This window comes from Colobus angolensis, unplaced genomic scaffold (assembly GCF_000951035.1).
Source record: "Colobus angolensis palliatus isolate OR3802 unplaced genomic scaffold, Cang.pa_1.0 Scaffold87, whole genome shotgun sequence".
NCBI classification, from domain to species: domain Eukaryota; kingdom Metazoa; phylum Chordata; class Mammalia; order Primates; family Cercopithecidae; genus Colobus; species Colobus angolensis.
Window position 1 is genome coordinate 4,058,201 of NW_012122598.1, and position 12,790 is coordinate 4,070,990.

The following is a 12,790-nucleotide window of genomic DNA, read 5'->3' on the forward strand; positions in this document are numbered from 1 at the left end:
GGACGCCTGGGTTCCCGGCGGTTAGGGCCAGCTGGGGAACCCCGACCTGGCCCCTCCTCGTTTCTGCCCCAGCAAGCCCTTGTGGGGTACGGACCACAGGGGACGCTCTGTACACAGACCCAGTGGCGACCAGGAGTGGATCCTTGCCCCGCTGGCGAACACGGACGCCTGGGTTCCCGGCGGTTAGGGCCAGCTGGAGCGGCCAGGGTGACCTGTCACAGTTCTCCCGAATGAACAAACTCCGGGACGACCGGTGGGACTCGGGGGTAGTGACCCAGGCATTGCTGGAAGGGTGGGGCAGTGATGGGAGAGCCACCTTCTAGCAGAGCATGAGCACTTCATAAATATTTAATAGCGATATTATTATTAATAAATAGTCATAATAATGGTCCCGATGCATTCTCCCTCGGCAAGCTCACCTGGCAAGGCCGAGGGAGCTCCCAGCATACATACCCTCTAACCTCCACTTTCGCGGCAGAATACCCTACTCAGCCCTACTGGAAGCCTAAAACCTTCACAGAATAGTCTCTGCTGCTGGGCAGGGGGCAATCAGAAGAGTTCAGGACGCATTCCTGGGCCAAAGAAAAGAGGCTCTTTGCAGAGATATTTCACCTCGTTTGCCCTTCCACAATTCCTTGTTCCAAAAGCAGAGGGCTGGTCTTTAATTGTTCATATACATGTATCCCACGCCCCTTATTTAGCAGTCTAAGGCAGCCACCATTGACTGGCAGAGGCCTTCTGAGGTATAATTCCATATATTCCACTTTCATTCAAGTCCTGGTCCTCAAAGTGATGCTTCTGTGACCAGGTACTCTGCTTATCTGCTGTAGAACTTCATTTCTTCATTAGTTCAACAGAAATAACCCACTCAGTGCCATGCTCTGAACAATTCAGACAAAGCTTCTAGCATGGAGTTTTTATTTTGGGGATGGACAAGTAGATGCTAAACATGAAAACTAACAAGGTAATACCATAGGGTGATTGTGTATCAGTGTGTGTGTATGTAGCCATTTCTTCTGTTTTGTTCCTGGAAGTACTACCTGGCAGTTAGGAAAAGTGAGTCAGAAAAAATTTGCTCATGTGAGGTTTCTCTGCGCTTTGAAGGAACTTGGGCTAAGCTCATATTCTTGTCCCCAAGATTTACTCACTATAAAATTATCAGAGTAATCTTTTACATTTTCTTTTTTTTTTTTCTTTTTTGAGACAGAGTCTAGCTGATTTTTTTGTATTTTAGTAGAGATGGGGTTTCACCGTGTTGCCCAGGCTGGTCTTGAACTCTTTAGCTCAGGCGATACACCTGTCTTGACCTCCCAAAGTGCTGGGATCACAGGCGTGAGCCACCGTGCCTGGCTATCTTTTACATTTTTAAAATGCTTTATAATTTAAAACATTTTTGGCCGGGCACGGTGGCTCATGCCTGTAATCCCAGCACTTTGGGAGGCTGAGGCAGGCAGATCACAAGGTCAGGAGATGGACACCATCCTGGCTAACATGGTGAAACCCCGTCTCTACTAAAAATACAAAAAACTTAGCCGGACATGGTGGCAGGTGCCTGTAGTCCCAGCTACTCGGGAGGCTGAGGCAGGAGAATGGCAAAAAACATTTTTATATGCATGCTTTACTTCAGTTCAAAATAATAGCAATGATAATAACAAACACATATGTAGTGTTTGTTTCATGCTAGGCCCTATTTTAAGTGCCTTCCATAAATGTTATCAATTTAATCCTCACAATAACCCATGAGGTGGTTACTATAATTTGGTTCCATTTTGGATAAGGAAACTGAGGCTTATAGGGAATACCTCTAGTAGAAGCAGTATTCAAGCTGTGTCCTCTGCCTTTAAACCTGCCTTTGACCCCCCTGTGTCAAAATGAGTGTTCATGAGGCAGAAGAGAGAGTGGGATGCAGGAGAAACTGACCAAGGGAGGAAGGCTTGGAATGAGAAATTGGATGGGCGCTTTAGGAAGGGGTCAGTGTGCTCTGGGTTCTCCAGAACCCAATACTGCACCTTTGAAATCTTTTTTTTTTTTTTTTTTTGAGACAGGGTTTCACTGTGTTGCTCAGTCTGGAGTGCAGTGGTGTGATATTGGGCTCACTGCAACCTCCACTAACCGGGTTCAAGCAATTCGCCCACCTCGGCCTCCCAACTAGCTGCACACCACCATGCCTGATTAATTTTTGTATTTTTAGCAGAGATGGGGTTTCACCATGTTGGCCAAGCTGGTCTTGAACTCCTGACCTCAAGTAATCCGCCCACCTCAGCCTCCCAAAGTGCTGGGATTACATACAGGCGTGAACCACCACACCCGGCCTGTACCACGTCTTTGAAATCATTTTTAAGTAGCCCCAGTACTGGAAATGGAGGCAAAGCATTTGAAATAGGGTGTGTGTTTTGAGGAAAAAGGTAGGAAATACTAAGAGGCTAAGTGATGTGGCAATGACATGACCTCATATCTTATTTGTTTTCAGCCCATATTCATGTACCTAGTTATTTACCAGATATTATCCTACGCACCAGGGATATGATGATAATCTGACATGATTCCTGCCTTCCTGAAACTTACAGTCTACTAGGAACATATCTACTTTTCATTTTTCATTCATTCTTTCTTTTTTTTTTCTTTTTTGAGACAGAGTCTCACTGTCACCCAGGATGGAGTGCAGTGGCACAATCTCGGCTCACTGCAGCCTCAGCCTCCCAGGCTCAAGTGACTCTCTGGCCTCAGCCTCCCAAGTAGCTGGTACTACAGGCCTGCACCACCACACCCAGCTAATTTTTTATTTGTTTATTTGTTTGGGTTTGTTATGTTTTGGTAAAGATGCGGTTGCACCATGTTGGCCAGGCTGCCCTCCAACTCCTGACCTCAAGTGATCCACCCGCCTCAGCCTCCCAAAGTGCTGGGATTACAGGTGTGAGCCACTACGCTTGACTCTACTCTCCTATTTTTTTTGGTCACCTCATCGTTCTTTTTCCTTTCTCTGGCCTGTGTGTGCCTAGCTGGTCTGCCAACAGCTTGACAAGACTGTTATCTCTGCTGATGGTTCAGGGTGTGGGGGGCAGGCATCGGTGTGGAGCAGAATTGAGATCCTTGTTTTCCAGTGTGTCCTGAGCCTTGGGGCCCAGAGCAGTCCCCATCAGCCTTCCTCCCGTTTCCTGAGAGGAAACTCTGTGTGGTGTCAGGAGGACAGGGTCCGGGGCAGGTGGACAGAGTCTTAAAGTTTGAATCTGCCACTGACTCTCCTGTGCCCTTGGTCAAGTCACCTGACCTCTGTTTACCTCTATGTACATATAGATAAAAATAAAGATGATTGTGGTAAGAGTCAGGCTAAACATTTCATTTATATGATTTTATATCATCATCATAACCATCCCATAGGGCTGGCCTATGTAATCACCATTTTATTTATTTATTTATTATTTTTTTGAGCTAGAGTCTCACTGTCTCCCAGACAGGAGTGCAATGGTGTGATCTTGGCTCACTGCAAACTCCGCCTCCCAGTTCAAGCGATTCTCTTGCCTCAGCTTCATGAGTAGCTGGAATTACAAGCACCCGCCACCACACCTGGCTAAGTTTTGTATTTTTAGTAGAGATGGGGTTTCCCCATGTTGGCCAGGCTGGTCTTGAACTCCTGACCTCAGGTGATCCTCCTGCCTTGGCCTCCCAAAGTGCTAGGATTATAGGCATGAGCCACCGTGCCCGGCCTAGTCACCATTTTAAAGATAAGGAAATTAGGCCGGGTGCGGTGGCTCACACCTGCAATCCCAGAACTTTGGGAGGCCGAGGTGGGCAGATCACAAAGTCAGGAGCTCGAGACCAGCTTGGCCAATATGGGGAAATCCCGTCTCTACTAAAAATACAAAAATTAGCCGGGCGCGGTGGCTCAAGCCTGTAATCCCAGCACTTTGGGAGGCCGAGACGGGTGGATCACAAGGTCAGGAGATCGAGACCATCCTGGCTAACCCGTTGAAACCCCGTCTCTACTAAAAAATACAAAAAACTAGCCAGGCGAGGTGGCGGGCGCCTGTAGTCCCAGCTACTCGGGAGGCTGAGGCAGGAGAATGGCGTAAACCCGGGAGGCGGAGCTTGCAGTGAGCTGAGATCCGGCCACTGCATTCCAGCCTGGGCGACAGAGCGAGACTCCGTCTCAAAAAAAAAAAAAAAAAATGAAAAACAAAAATTAGTTGACCATGGTGGTAGGCACCTGTAGTCCCAGCTACTCAGGAGGCTGAGGCAGGAGAATCGCTTGAACCTGGGAGGCGGAGGTTGCAGGGAGCCGAGATCGCACCACTGCACTCCAGCCTGGGCAACAAGAGCAACTCTCCGTCTCAAAAAAGTTAAAAAAAAAAAAAAGAAAACCATAGCAATGGGCCAGGTATGGTGGCTCATGCCAGTAATACCGGCACTTTGGTAGGCTGAGGTGGGAAGATAATTTGAGCCCAGGAGTTGGAAACCAGCTTAGGCAACATGGAAAGACCCTGTCTCTGAAAAAAAATAATAATAAAACCAGAAATGGATCTGAATTTAAAAGTCTGAATCCCATACAAGTTCCATTTTCCTACATAGGACAAGATTCTTTTACATAAAATTTCATGTCTGAAATACAGGCCTCCCTGGGAACAAGCACTGCATAAAACTGCCTTACAGGCCAGGCGTGGTAGCTCACGCATGTAATCCCAGTACTTTGGGAGGCTGAGGCAGGTGAATCACTTGAGGTCAGGAGTTCTTGACTAACCTGGGCAACATGGTGAAACCCCGTCTCTACTAAAAATACAAAAATTAGCCTGGTGTGGTGGTGCACACTTGTAGTCCCAGCTACTCAGGAGGCTGAGGCAGAAGAATTGCTTGAATCTGGGAGGCGGAGGTTGCAGTAAGCTGAGATCGTGCCGCTGCACTCCAACCTGGGTGACAGAGCGAGACTCCATCTCAAAAAAGAAAAAACAAAAACAAAAAAACTGCACTAGGTGTTAAGGGTGTCCCTCCTGTAGATTCTTTACTGCTTTTTATTCACCCACCATGACACTTAAGCATACTGTATTGTAGTTACCTTCTTATTTCCTTGACTCCCATATTGGACTATAGCTTTTTTTTTTTTGAGACGGAGTTTCACTCTTGTTGCCCAGGCTGGAGTGCAGTGGCACAATCTCGGCTCACCTCCGCCTCCGGTTGTTCAAGCAATCCTCCTGCTTCAGCCTCCCGAGTAGCTGGGATTACAGGCATGTGCCACCACCCCCGGCTAATTTTGTAATTTTAGTAGAGACAGGGTTTTTCCATAGTGGTTAGGCTGGTCTCGAACCCCTAACCTCAGGTGATCTACCCACCTCAGCCTCCCAAAGCGCTGGGATTACAGGCGTGAGCCACCGCGCCTGGCCTGGACTATAGATTTCTTGAAAAGGTGGGAAATGTGTTTTTCCCCATTGAATTCCCAGTGCCTAGCGCATAGTTGCCACTGAAACGTGTTGAAAAAACGAAGGGTTGGCTGGGCACGGTGGCTCACGCCTGTAATCCTAGCACTTTGGGAGGCCGAGACAGGTGGATCACGAGGTCAGGAGTTCGAGACCAGCCTGGCCAATGTGGTGAAACCCCGTCTCTACTAAAAATACAAAAATTAGCTGGGCATGGTGGCGCACACCTGTAGTCCCAGCTACTCAGGAGGCTGAGGCAGAAGAATTGCTTGAACCCGGGAGGCAGAGGTTACGGTGAGCCGAGATTATGCCACTGGACTCCAGCCTAGGCGACAGAGCCAGACTCCTTCTCAAAAAACAAAAACAAACAAAACAACAACAAAAAAAAAACGAAGGGCAAGACGTTTCAGGATTTCTTCTAATAGGATCTTAGGCTATTCTAGGGAGTTCTGATTTGTTTGGGGTATCCCACTCCTCCTCCTGGGTATCTTGGAATGTTGCCCTAAACCCAAAGCAGTTCCAGAGGACAGTGACAGGTAGAACCAGGTCCTCTAGCTCATTCTCCCCTACTGAAAATCCTGCATGGCCCTGGACCTCTTTGGGTTCTCAGGTGGTAGGCAAATGCCTTAGCACTCGCTGTTCCTTTTACCCCGGAGGCTGCTTGGGTTGTTTTTTTTTATATATATATATTTATTTATTTATCAGGGACAAGGTCTTGCTCTGTCAAGGAGTGCAGGCTGGAGTGTAGTGGCATGATCACGACTCACTGCAGCCTTGAACTCTGTGGCTCAAGCAATCCTCCTACCTCAGCTTCCCAAGCAGCTGGGACCATAGGTGTGCACCACTATACCTGGCTAGTTTTTTTAATTTTTATTTTTTGTAGAGACAGAGTCTCCCTGCGTTGCCCAGGAAGGCATCAAACTCCTGAGCTCAAGCGATCCTTCCCCTTCAGCCTCCCAAAGCATTGAGATTATAGGCGTGAGCCACTGTGCCCAGCCCTGCCTGGGTTTTTAGATGTTAGCGAGGAAAGCAAGGGATAAATAAGTGAGCCATTTGCTAGCCAGCCAGAGTGCCTTGCCAGCCCTGATCCAGGTATTTTTCAAACTCAACTCACTGGAGAAAAAAGGTAAAGGAAAGGGCCCTTGGTAGGCTCTGGCTCCCTCCCCAGCTTTAACCAGAGCAGCTCTGCTGTGATGTGTGTATGTATTGGGATTCTACTGCTGGGATGGGGACAGGAGCTCCTTCTCTGGAAACAGACAGCTGATTGTCTCTTCTCCCTGGCCTTCAGGCTGTGGGCACTGCATAGCATCATGGGCTTAAAGGAGGCCATCCAGATGTTCTATTTATGCAGTCATTGGGGAAATGGTCAAAAAGCAAACTGAAGATGGCTGTCTGGTCACTGGAACCAAGCCACAGCCTGAGGCTTGAAAAAAATTTGGAAAGTTCCTGACAAGGAGATGGCAGCAGGTCCAGAGGACCTGCTAGGTCCTCTAGGTCTTGGGTCCAGAGGACCCAAGCAAGGGGAACACACAGGGCACAGCTCAGAGTCAAAATGCTGTGTCTGCTTGTCAGACGTTGATATCACATACATGTGTAATAGCCATCTAAAGGTAAGACAGAGAGAGACAAGGGAGTCTGAGATCTGGGACAAAGGAGGTCTTGGACTCTGCTCTGCCTAGATTTCTGGTGGGCTGAATGAAATCTGGTTGGTGGGTTGGTGTGGGCTTAGGTGTGGCTAGAGGCTATGTCTCAGGACTGACTTTGCCTTTGACTTAAAGGACCAGACACTGAGGACCCAGGTCCTCATAGCTCATCAAATCTTAAGGGTGGAAGGGATATCAGAATCACCCAAGCCTTATCACTACTTGAATCCTCCTGATAACACAGTCAGAAAGTGGACACTTGCCCCTGCTCAGCCACTCCCTGTGAGTGGCCATAGTTGGCAGCAAGGAGCCAGAGGCCACAGTGAGACTGTGAACAGACTTAGCGCTCCTCTCAAGCAGATGCCTTGTTGTCCTATGAAGACTGGCTACTGCTGCCTTACACCTAATGACCTTTGGAACTGGAAAACTCTTCTCTCCATGAAATGTATGTATCAAGCTATAATGCACCCAGATTCACCTTGTGCAGCTTTCATTTCAATGTTGTCTCTTCCTCTTATTTTCTTTGCAAATGGCTTCTGTATGTAACAACTTTCATAGCTTATCCCAATTCCTACCCAGAAGTGATGGTAAACTGCCAAGTTCTCTGAAAAACTCATGGAAGACTACCATGTACAAAATCTGGGGGGTCAGAGTTTAAGACTAGCCCTGGCAACATAGTGAGACCTCATAGCTACCAAAAAAAAAAAAAAAAAAAAAAAAAAAAAAAAAAAAAAAAAATCAGCTGGCCATGGGTAGTCCCAGCTACTCTGGTGGTTAAGGTGGAAGGATCACTTGAGCCTGGGAGTTTGAGGCTGCAGTGAGCCATGGTCATGCCACTGCATTCCAGCCTGGGCAACAGAGCAAGACCCTGTCTCAGAAGAAAAAAAAAAAAATTCTGAGGGGAGACATCACCTAAGAAGGAGGCTAGAGCCCCAGTGAGGTAGGTAGATGCTCACCAGTTCTTTCAGCAAATTCCTCTGCCCTTCCTGCACCCCCTCATCGTATCTGAAAGGGGAAGGCTCATTTCCTCTTTTTTCAAATTGTTAGATACCTGGAATTGCTTGCCCTCTCCTTGAATCCCACTCTAGAGGGGTTAGGGAAGGAAAAGGAGGGAAGGAACCTCATGGTTCTCCTTACCTGGTTGATCAGGGAACATTCTGCCAAGCAATGAAGATGCTAAAACCCCAGGGGTGCCGGGCGCGGTGGCTCAAGCCTGTAATCCCAGCACTTTGGGAGGCCGAGACGGGCGGATCACGAGGTCAGGAGATCGAGACCATCCTGGCTGACTCGGTGAAACCCCGTCTCTACTAAAAAATACAAAAATCTAACCGGGCGAGGTGGCGGGCGCCTGTAGTCCCAGCTACTCCGGAGGCTGAGGCAGGAGAATGGCGGGAACCCGGGAGGCGGAGCTTGCAGTGAGCTGAGATCCAGCCACTGCACTCCAGCCTGGGCAACAGAGCGAGACTCTGTCTCAAAAAAAAAAAAAAAAAAAAACCCAGGGGTGATCCAGCAATCCCATTCCTAGGTATATACCCAAAGAATTGAAAACAGGTTTTTGAAAAAAAATTGTACCCAACAGTATAATACAAAATACACAATAACCAAAAGGTAGAACAACCCAAATATCCACCAACTAATGGATGGATAAACAAAATGTAGTATATCCATACAATAGAATATTATTCAGCCATGAAAAGGAATGAAGTTCTGACACATACTACAATGTGGATGAACCTTGGAAACATGCTAAGTGAAAGAAGCTAGACACAGAAAGTCACATATTCTATAGTTCCATTCACATGAAATATCCAGAACAGGGAACCCCATAGAGAAAGCTCGTCAGTAGTTGCCAGGGCTTGGGCAGTGGCAGTGGAGGGTGAATAACTATTAGTGGGTATGGAGTTTCCTTTTGGGTTGATGAAAATGTTCTGGGACTAGACAGTGGTGATGGTGGCAAGTGTGAATCCACCAGATTCCATTATATGGTTCTCTTTAAAGTGGCTAAAATGGTTAATTGTATGGGATGTGAATTTATCTTAGTCTGTTTGGGCTGCTGTAACAAAATACCATAAACTGGGTAGCTTATAAACAACAGAAATTTATTTCTCATGGTACTGAAGGTGGGAAGTCCAACATCAAGGTGTTGTTGTCTAGTGAGGGCCCTCTTCCTCATTGACGGAGCCTTCTTGCTGTGTCCTCACATAGTCAAAGGGGTGAAAGTATCTCTCTCACACTAGGGTCTCGCTCTGTTGCCCAGGCTGGAGTACAGTAGCGAGATCACAGCTCACCACAGCCTCAACCTCCTGGGCTCAAGTGATCCTCCCGCCTCAACCTCCTGAGTAGCTGGGACTACAGGTATGTGCCACTACGCTCAGCTACTTTTTGTACTTTTTGTAGAGATGGGGTTTCACCATGTTGTCCAGGCTGGTCTTGAACTTCTGGGCTCAAGCAGTCCACCTGCCTCGGCCTCCCTAAGTGCTGGGATTACAGGCATGAGCCACTGCACCCAGCCTCGGGCCTTCTTTATATGGGCACTAATCCCATCCCTAATTACCTTCCAGAGGCCCCATCTCTTAATACTGTCACCTTGGGGATTAGCATTTCAACACATGAATTTGAGGGGAAAGACACATTCAGACCATAGCAGAAAGGAAAAGGGAATCCAGAACATCCCTCTGGGCTTTGTTTCCCCATCTGTAACATGGGGATAATAATGCCTCCCATTCCTCACGCCCCCAGAGTTGGCATGAGTAATACAGCAAGCAATTGTGTTATATAAAATGTCTAGCATACAATATGCACTCAAAATAAATGTTAATTGCTTTTTTTCCTGTAAAAGTGTCTAACGGCCGGGCGCGGTGGCTCAAGCCTGTAATCCCAGCACTTTGGGAGGCCGAGACCGGCGGATCACGAGGTCAGCAGATCGAGACCATCCTGGCTAACACGGTGAAACCCCGTCTCTACTAAAAAATACAAAAAACTAGCTGGGCGAGGTGGCGGCGCCTGTAGTCCCAGCTACCCGGGAGGCTGAGGCAGGAGAATGGCGTGAACCCGGGGGGCGGAGCTTGCCGTGAGCTGAGATCGGGCCACTGCACTCCAGCCTGGGCGGCAGAGCGAGACTCCGCCTCAAAAAAAAAAAAAAAACAGTGTCTAACCTATTCGTTTCATTGTCTTTCCCCCTCTCTCTCTATTTCTATCTCTATCATCTCTTTCTTTCTTTTTTGAGACAGGGTCTCCTTCTATAACCCAGGCTGGAGTGCACCAATCACTGTTCACTGCAGCCTCCTCCTCCCAGGCTCAAGCGATCTTTCCACCTTAGCCTCCTGAGTAGGGACTATAGGCACACGCCACCACACCCAGCTAATTTTTTGTTTGTTTGTTTGTATGTTTTTTGGTACGGACAGGGCCTCACTATGTTGCCCAGGCTGGTCTCGAACTCCTGGATTCAGGTGATCCTCCTACCTTGGCCTCCCAAAATTCTGAGATTACAGGCACGAGCCACTGCGCCCAACCTGTTTTCTTTATTTCTTATGACTGTGGTTTGTGGCTCTAGCCAGACAACCTGTCCTCACATGAGGGCTTTGCCCACTCCTCACTGCACAGGGCAAGCTGTTCCACCATCTGGGATGTCCCACCTCCTCTGTTACAGGCCGCTGTGGTCTTTGGGCCACTATCATAGAGTCACCTGAGAGCTGATTCTGTGATGGTCACCCATTGAATCAGACTCTGAGAGTAGTTGGGGGAAAAGATCTAGGGGTCTGCATTTACATTTTTATTTTTAAATTTTTACTCTGTGCTTTATTTATTTATTGAGACTGAGTCTCACTCTACTCTGTACTTTAATTGATATAAATATTAACATTTTTACTAAGTGCTCTAGGTGATGATCATGCATATTAAAGTTGGAGAGCGCTTAATTTATGTTTTTACCATCTATTCCAGGAAGTCTGCCCAGATTTCTCCCTTGCTCCTTACCTAAGTCTAAGGTTCTGAGGGTCAGGGTCAGATTCCCATTGGGTTCTGCTGGGTGTGCTGTCTCCCATTGGATTGGGGAAGCCCCAGGGACAGATATCTTGCCCTTTCTTTACTCTCCTCACCCTAAGCCCAGATGTTCCTGGTTCTTCTGAGTGTGGATTCTCCTAGGATGCTGTAGGAAATGCAACACTTTAAAGTTCTTAGAATCCTGTTTTTTGGCCAGGTGCAGTGGCTCACATCTGTTATCCCAGCACTTTGAGAGGCCGAGGTGGGTGGATCACTTTAGATCAGGAATTCAAGACCAGCCTGGCCAACGTGGTGAAACCCTGTCTCTACTAAAAATACAAAAATTAGCCTGGCGTGGTGGCACATGCCTGTAATCCCAGCTACTCAAGTGGCTGAGGCAGGAGAATCGGTTTAACCCAGGAGGCAGAGGCTGCAGTGAGCACAGATTGCGCCACTGCACTCCAGCCTGGGTGACAGAGTGAAACTCTGTCTCAAAACAAAAGAATCCTGTTTTTTGGTTTTTTGTTGTTGTTGTTGTTGTTGTTGTCGTTTTTTAACCTCTACAGATACTTGGGAGAACCTAGCTTCTCTGTCTTCCTACGATTCTGTTCTGACTTTTCTAGATGGTATAGAAATTGTATCACCGTGTTACATCACCCTTTGCCTTTCCAATCCCATCTTACCCAGGATGTGCTAGGTGTGGGCCGGACCCCACCCGACCCTGACAAGTGACCATGGATCCTGGAGCCGGGTCAGAGACATCTCTGACTGTCAATGAGCAGGTATCTTTTGAAGTGGGAAGAGGGGGAGTAAGGGTGATGGACTGAGGGGTGTGGGCAACGGAGGAAGACTCCACAGGGCCTGTCCCTGTCCGTTTCTTACCAGGGTTCACTGCCACTTCACCTGTCCAGAGGTACTTGCCATTTAGGATTTCTCAGGGTCTGGGTTTGGGGAGTGAAGCTGTGACTTTAAGATGTAAAATCAAAGTGTACAAAATATGTTTAAGTTTACATGGAGGAAGTTTTGAACATCCAGTAATTTACTCTTTAGTTTTTCTTATTGCTTACACATATTTTCTAATTTTTTTTTTTGCAAATTACTATTACTTATATCATTTTTTAAAAGGAGAAAAAAGGCCAGGCACAGTGGCTCATGCCTGTAATCCCAGCCCTTTGGGAGGCTGAGGCGGGTGGATCACCTGAGGTCAGGAGCTCGAGACCAGCCTGGCCAACATGGTGAAACCCCGTCTCTACAAAAAATACAAAAATTAGCCGAGTGTGGTGGCGGGTGCCTGTAATCCCAGCTACTTGGGTGGCTGAGGCAGGAGAATTGCTTGAGCCCAGGAGGTGGAGGTTGCAGAGAGCCGAGATCGCGCCACTGTACTCCAGCCTGGGTGACAGGGCGAGACTCCGTCTCCAAAAAAAAAGAAAAGAAAAGATGAATGTCTCTGAAAATGTAATTGGAGTGACGCCTCTCGTAGGGCAAACTGGAGGCAGCACAAGAGCTGCTTGTAGAATGTATTTCACTCATCTCGTATTCTCCTGATGGGTCACATTGTCACTTTTTCCAGCACAGCCTCTGACTGGATCCACTTTCAGGCTTAAAGAGTGTTGTGAGAGTGATTTCAGGCACAGGCCAAATGCAGAGAGGCCTGACACAAAGCTGTTTAATTTACATACTTTGTCTCTTATTCTTAAATGGCCCAATTGGCAGGGTTTCCGTGCTGGTGATGAAGAGCTAGCGTGGGGCATCTGTGCAGGG

At 47.6% G+C, this 12,790-nt stretch overlaps 1 protein-coding gene across 2 annotated transcripts in view; it reads left to right on the forward strand.

The window, feature by feature from the left end:
• Positions 1 to 10,864: 10,864 nt before the first annotated feature.
• POU6F1 (POU class 6 homeobox 1) overlaps positions 10,865 to 12,790 on the forward strand; it is a 21,440-nt gene continuing 19,514 nt past the window's right edge. Inside the window, exons 1-2 of one of the 2 annotated variants that reach the window (XM_011930649.1) lie at positions 10,865 to 11,341; positions 11,653 to 11,811. In XM_011930649.1, coding sequence (XP_011786039.1) covers positions 11,764 to 11,811 — 48 coding nt within the window. In that variant the 5' untranslated portion in view covers positions 10,865 to 11,341; positions 11,653 to 11,763. Of the gene's footprint in view, positions 11,342 to 11,652; positions 11,812 to 12,790 lie in introns of those variants that run through there. The other variant, XM_011930650.1, reaches the window with a different exon arrangement.